Here is a 7,500-nt window from a genome sequence, read left to right on the forward strand (position 1 = left end):
CCATAGCACTGACGAGGACCTAACCCATAGCACCGACGAGGACCTACCCCATAGCACTGACGAGGACCTACCCCATAGCACCGACGAGGACCTACCCCATAGCACCGACGAGGACCTACCCCATAGCACTACGGTAGGTGGTGCCGAGGATGGAGGCGATGAGCGCCCGCCCATCATGGGGGTCTCCGCCCGCCTTCAGCGTCTTGTTGAGGGCGCGGGCGTAGACATGCACGGCGTCGTACAGGAACGCCGCCTCCGCACGGATCTGTTGGGCACGAGACCCGGAAGATTTAGAACGATTAGATGTAGCGTTCATTTGGCCAGGGCACGTGTCCACGGAGTCAGGGCACGTGTCCACGGAGCCAGGGCACGTGTCCACGGAGTCGGGGATAACATTTTAATGTTCCGATGAGCTGTTTACAGTGACGGGAGAACGTTCACATGGCAAGGGTAAGCGGTTATAGTCCAACCCGTTCTCGCAAATTCGTAAAGTCAATATTGACTTATTAACTACGTGCATAGGTGATATACTAAACATAATAGATACCCTTAAAAAGATTCATAGAAAACACCGACCTTACCTAACCTTGTTAGTATCTTAAGATAAGCATCTTATTGCTTCGTAATTACAATTATTACTTAACCTATACCTATTATAGGTTAGGTAATAATTGTAATTACGAAGCAATAAGATGCTTATCTTAAGATACTAAGTAGGTTAGGTAAGGTCGGTGTTTTCTATGAATCTTTTTAAGGGTATCTATTATGTTAAGTATGTCACCTATGCACATATTTAATAAGTCAATATTGACTTATTAAATTTGCGAGAACGGGTTGCATAGTCTGAGAATCGTTCATGGCTTACTTAAACGTTCACTAGGATAGCAATACGTTTATGAAGGTGTGAGAAAAGGTAGATTTGACAGGAGCCCCGTTGATGAGAATAGGGTAATATGTACTGGTTTAGGAAACGTTTAAGTACAGGAAAAGACACACTCTGGGTCCGAGACACTTTTTATAACTGAAAAAAGAAATAATGAGGAAATGGAAGCGTTTGACACTATCAGGAAGATATCGACATAAAAATATTTGGCTAAGGAAACGTTCATTGTGGTTTGGGAACGTTCTGAGGATTAACAAAGGCTCAACTGATTCAGTAAAGTGTTCTTGGAATAAGAAAAATATTAATTAATGTTAATTAACCGTAAAGTATTTAGGGCATAAATTACCTGCTGGAGACGAAATTTGCAACTTTTATGACACAGTTCAAGAATTAGAAGCGATGGTTTAAGGTGATTATGGCTGCACTCTCTCATATTTAACTCAGCAGTTGACACATTAATAGTCAATAATGGTGCCGATTTGGCTGAGAGATTTTGGACCCTGAAGTTCATGTGTTCTGAATGTTGGAGCCCCCCCTACTCGAGCCCCTTCACGCACTCTCTCCCCACCACCTCTCACTACACGCACTCTCCTGGCCCACTCTCACCCACTCTCCTGACCCACTCTCCTCACTCTATCAACCACTATCAACTCATTCTCTCTCTTCTCCCTTTACACACTATTGCCCTCTCTTCGTCCTGAGCGGTAATTCAACCCCCGGCGTTGGTTTGGCCTCATTACAGAGAGTATTGGATGCTATTGTGAGTTCCCGGCTCTCCCACCACTGGCGGCGGGGGCTCCTCCTACCACTGGGGGGGGGGGCTCCTCCCACCACTGTGGGTGGGGGGCTCCTCTCCCCACCACCACTGGGGGCTACTCCCACCACTGGGGGCTCCTCCCACCACTGGGGGCTCCTCCCACCACTGGGGGCTCCTCCCACCACTGGGGGCTCCTCCCACCACTGGGGGCTCCTCCCACCACTGGGGGCTCCTCCCACCACTGGGGGCTTTTCCCACCACTGGGGGCTCCTCCCACCACTGGGGGGCTCCTCCTACTACTGGGGACTCCTCCCACCACTGGGGGGCTCCTCCCACCACTGGGGGGCACCTCCCACCACTGGAGGCTCCTCCCACTACTGGGGGGCTCCTCCCACTACTGGGGGGCTCCTCCCACTACTGGGGGGCTCCTCCCACTACTGGGGGGGCTCCTCCCACTACTGGGGGGCTCCTCCCACCACTGGGGGGCTCCTCCCACCACTGGGGGGCTCCTCCCACCACTGGGGGGCTCCTCCGACCACTGGGGGCTCCTCCCACCACTGGGGGGCTCCTCCCACCACTGGGGGCTCTTCCCACCACTGGGGGGCTCCTCCCACCACTGGGGGGCTCCTCCCACCACTGGGGGGCTCCTCCCACCACTGGGGGGCTCCTCCCACCACTGGGGGCTCCTCCCACCACTGGGGGCTCCTCCCACCACTGGGGGGCTCCTCCCACCACTGGGGGGCTCCTCCCACCACTGGGGGGCTCCTCCCACCACTGGGGGCTCCTCCCACCACTGGGGGGCTCCTCCCACCACTGGGGGGGCTCCTCCCACCACTGGGGGGCTCCTCCCACCACTGGGGGGGCTCCTCCCACCACTGGGGGGGCTCCTCCCACCACTGGGGGGGCTCCTCCCACCACTGGGTGGCTCCTCCCACCACTGGGGGGCTCCTCCCACCACTGGGGGGCTCCTCCCACCACTGGGGGGCTCCTCCCACCACTGGGGGGCTCCTCCCACCACTGGGGGCTCCTCCCACCACTGGGGGGCTCCTCCCACCACTGGGGGGCTCCTCCCACCACTGGGGGCTCCTCACCTCCCACCACTGGGCTCCTCCCACCACTGAGGGCTCCTCCCACCACTGGGGGGCTCCTCCCACCACTGGGGGGCTCCTCCCACCACTGGGGGCTCCTCCCACCACTGGGGGCTCCTCCCACTACTGGGCTCCTCCCACCACTGGGGGGCTCCTCCCACCACTGGGGGGCTTCTCCCACCACTGGGGGCTCCTCCCACTACTGGGCTCCTCCCACCACTGGGGGGCTCCTCCCACCACTGGGGCGCTCCTCCCACCACTGGGGGGCTCCTCCCACCACTGGGGGCTCCTCCCACCACTGGGGTCTGAAAATTATGATATTGATAATGTTGGTGATAATGAAGATGAATGAAGATAATAGTGATGATGATGAGGATGATGACGTTGGAAGACAAAAGTTGACTCACGTTCTTCATGCCGCCTATCTGGTGGAGGGCGTTGGGGTGGTTGAAGGGCGGCTTCTCCAGGTAGGCGTTGACGTTGGCGGCGAACACCTCGAAGGTCGGGGCCGGGGACGGCACTACTCCTGCGGGAGGCAGACATGGGTCCGTGTATGTGCGCACACACACACACACACACACGCACACACACACACACACGCACATACACACACACGCGCACATACACTCACGCGCACACACGCGCACACAAGAGGGGTGGCGATAAACCAAGCAGACTTTGAAGATATTGAAATTCCCAGAGAAGAGGTTAGGCGGTATCTGCTTGATCTTGAAGTGACTAAGACTGTTGGACCTGACGGAATCTCACCATGGATGCTGAAACAGGGGGCAGAAGAACTTTGCTTGCCACTAACAAGTCACTGGAAACGGGAGGTCGACCAGAGAGCTGGAAGACTACTAACACAGTCCCAATCTACAAAAAGGGAGATAGGCAGGAGGCCCTAAACTACAGGCGGGTGTCCTTGTATACCATACAAGATGATGGAGAAGATCGTTACAAAAAGCCTGGTAGCACATCTGGAGAGAAGGGACTTTGTAACACACCGCCAGCATGGGTTCAGGGAAGGCAAGTCGTGTCTCAGAAGCTTAATAGAATTCTATGACCAAGCAACAATCATTAAGCAAGTAAGAGAAGGATGGGCACACTGCATTTTCTTGGACTGTTGGAAAACCTTTGACACAGTACCCCATAAGAGACTGTTGCATAAGTTGGAGAAACAAGCTGGAGTAAGTGGTAGGGTGCTCCAGTAGATAAGGGAGTACCTAAACAATAGGAAGCAGAGAGTTACTGTGAGAGGTGAGACCTCAGACTGGCGTGATGTCACCAGCGGAGTCCCGCAGGGTTCTGTACTCGGTCTTATCCTGTTTCTGATATACGTGAATGATCTTCCATAAGGTATAGACTCATTCCTCTCAATGTTTGCTGATGATGTTAAAATTATGAGAAGGATTAAGATAGAGAAGGACAGCAAGAGGCTACAGGATGACCTGGCCAGACGGGAGGAACGTCTGGCCAGGTCAACAAATGTCTACTAGAGAAGACATGATCACTACCTACAAAATTCTCAGAGGAATTGACAGGATAGATAAAGATAACACACAGAAATCACAATAGCGTGATGTATCAAATGAACAAATGCACAAGGGCCGTGACGAGGATTCAAACCTACGTCCGAGATCATCCCAGACGCTGTCTTAATCGACTGAGCTACGATTTATGATTTCTGTATGTAATGAAGTAAGGGTGAAGAGGGAGAACGGCCTATTGACATAGCTCGAGTGCATGGGGGAGTTGTGTAAAACCCTGGTTTGTGCCTCGGAGAGGCTGCAGGATCCAGTAAGTTCAGTAGAACTTCGGTTTCAACTCTTTTTGACCATGTCGTAGCTCAGTCGATTAAGGCAGCGTCTGGAATGCTCCCGGACGTAGGTTTGAATCCTCGTCACGGTCCTTGTGGATTTGTTCAGATAAAGATAAACTGTTTAACACGGGTGGTACGCGAACAAGGGGACACAGGTGGAAACTGATTAACCAAATACTAAATGAGCCACAGGGACGTTAGAAAGAATTTTTTCAGTGGTGTCAGAGTAGTTAACAGATGGAATGCATTAGGCAGTGATTTGGTGGAGGCTGACTCCATACACAGTTTCAAATGTAGATATGATAGAGCCCAGTAGGCTCAGGAATCTGTACACCAGTTAATTGACAGTTGACAGAAGGGATCAAAGAGCCAGAGCTCAACCACCGCAAGCACAACTAGGTGAGTACACACACACACACATACACATACACATACACACACACACACACACACACACACACACACACACACACACACAACAAATGGCTGTTGAAGTTCAACCCGAGTAAATGCAAAGTAATGAAACTAGGCAGTGGAAACAGGAGGCCAGGCACAGGATACAGAATAGGAGATGAAGTACTTCATGAAACAGACAGAGAGAAAGATCTAGGAGTTGATATCACACCAAACCTGTCTCCTGAAGCCCACATAAAGAGAATAACGTCTGCGGCATATGCGAGGCTGGCTAACATCAGAACGGCGTTCAGGAACCTGTGTAAGGAATCATTCAGAATCTTGTACACCACATATGTAAGACCAATCCTGGAGTATGCGGCCCCAGCATGGAGCCCGTACCTTGTCAAGCACAAGACGAAGCTGGAAAAAGTCCAAAGGTATGCTACTAGACTAGTCCCAGAACTAAGAGGCATGAGTTATGAGGAAAGGCTGCGGGAAATGCACCTCACGACACTGGAAGACAGAAGAGTAAGGGGGGACATGATCACAACCTACAAAATCCTCAGGGGAATCGACCGGGTAAACAAGGATGAACTATTCAACACTGGTGGGACGCGAACAAGGGGACACAGGTGGAAGCTGAGTACCCAAATGAGCCACAGAGACGTTAGAAAGAACTTTTTCAGTGTCAGAGTAGTTAGTAAATGGAATGCATTAGGAAGTGATGTGGTGGAGGCTGACTCCATACACAGTTTCAAATGTAGATATGATAGAGCCCAATAGGCTCAGGAATCTGTACACCAGTTGATTGACGGTTGAGAGGCGGGACCAAAGAGCCAGAGCTCAACCCCCGCAAGCACAATTAGGTGAGTACAATTAGGTGAGTACACACACACACACACACACACACACACACACACACACACACACACACACACACACACACCTGGGATTACTGGCGAGTCAAAACTTTTATGCAAGAGACTGGAAGCATTACCTGATGATTTAGATAGTGAAAGTCGTGAGACAGAGGCTGACGCGTGGAATTTAAAGAATTTAAGAGGATTTGCATTTCGAATGAGAAAAATGAAAGACTTGCACAATCGTTCTAGTAACATTATTTTTTTTTTGTGAGGAAGCTAATGCACAGTACAGCGAGTTCACTGTAGATGGTGCACTATCGAGAAGATACTATACAAAATTTCTTGAATTTAATTGAACTGGATTGTGATCACTGTAAAAATTGAGACAAAGAAAATGCAGAAAGATTTGTTATAGCAATTAAATTATTTAGTCTTGCTAAACAAATTCTGGCAATTAATAATTCTAACAAAATCCAGAACTATTGTTTATAATATGATCATTTAATTTTTATTAAACATTTTTAATAAATAAATTAAGTTTCTTTTAATGATATATACGAACAAGGTAATTGTTTAAACAGTTGCAATGAATGAGTTAGTCCAAATCTCCCCAGATCAACACCATAGACTTAAAGAACACGAGAGAAGTGTTAAGTCTGCAGACACTATCAATGCTCTCTTCTGTCATGTGAGGGATTCCAATCATCCTATTGATTGGTCTTTCTCCAAAATAATCTTTCCTGCCTCTACTCTACACAGATGCCGTCTTGTTGAATCGGCTTTAATACACAATGTACCCAACATGAACTTGAGTCCTGGGTTTGTTGCTGTGGACTCTTCCCTTTCACAGTATATACTTAAATGCTCGAATCTTTCTAACAAACGTGACCTAACATAAGCTTGCCCTTCCATTTATCTTTCTTTCTCTTTCATTTTCTTTCTCTCTTTTTTTCTGTTCATTGTTTTCTCTTACGTTCCCTTACTATCCTCTTCTTATTCCTATTATTATCTCCTCATTCGGTGGTTATAATAGGAGCTGCCTCGTATGGGCCAATAGGCCCTCTGCAGTTCTTATTCCTACTACTATCCCCTCTACTACACTTTACTTTGCTCCTCACCTCTCTCTTGCCTATTTATTGCCTGCATCTACTTCCTCGTCACCTTACGGGCTATTCATGCCCGTGTCACCTTTTGGGTGGCTTAATCTTCATCAATCAATCAATTTCCTCATCACAATCGACTTGAGAATGGTCCAGGACGGACCGAAACGTCGTCGTCCCTTCACCTTCTAGTGTGTGGTCTGGTCAACATACTTTAGCCACGTTATTGTGACTTATCGCCTGCACATCAACACCATAGTTTTCCACCCTATTCATGTGGTGTACTTATGCTGTTTGACCAATTTTTCCAGATCTTTACCAGTTTGGCCAATGTATACTTTTACACAGCTCAGGCAGGGAATTATATAAATGCAAATGCACATTTATACTACTGACTTCTTAATTAATAAATTCAAAAGAATATAATATGAATACTAAAGTATTTGCAAAACATGAGAGATCTTTGTAGTGTTATCGGTAAATGGGTGACACAAAATATTATTGTATTAAGGCCTTCCTCTCAGACTATTGTTATGGAATCATCAGTTTGCGTGATTTAAAGCGTTATCAATCAAATGTTTTGGGTAATTACAG

The 7,500-nt window shown here is 48.9% G+C and overlaps 1 protein-coding gene across 3 annotated transcripts in view; it reads right to left on the reverse strand.

Annotated features, from left to right (window-relative positions):
* Positions 1 to 7,500, reverse strand: part of LOC123765885 (guanylate cyclase 32E) — a 350,346-nt gene that overhangs the window by 94,210 nt on the left and 248,636 nt on the right. For all 3 annotated transcript variants that reach the window (XM_069299969.1, XM_069299974.1, XM_069299977.1), the window contains 2 exons: positions 3,136 to 3,254; positions 120 to 265 (listed from right to left, as the gene is read on the reverse strand). In XM_069299969.1, coding sequence (XP_069156070.1) covers positions 120 to 265; positions 3,136 to 3,254 — 265 coding nt within the window. The remainder of the gene's footprint in view (positions 1 to 119; positions 266 to 3,135; positions 3,255 to 7,500) is intronic.

The sequence above is a fragment of the Procambarus clarkii genome, chromosome 5 (assembly GCF_040958095.1).
Source record: "Procambarus clarkii isolate CNS0578487 chromosome 5, FALCON_Pclarkii_2.0, whole genome shotgun sequence".
Taxonomy (NCBI): domain Eukaryota; kingdom Metazoa; phylum Arthropoda; class Malacostraca; order Decapoda; family Cambaridae; genus Procambarus; species Procambarus clarkii.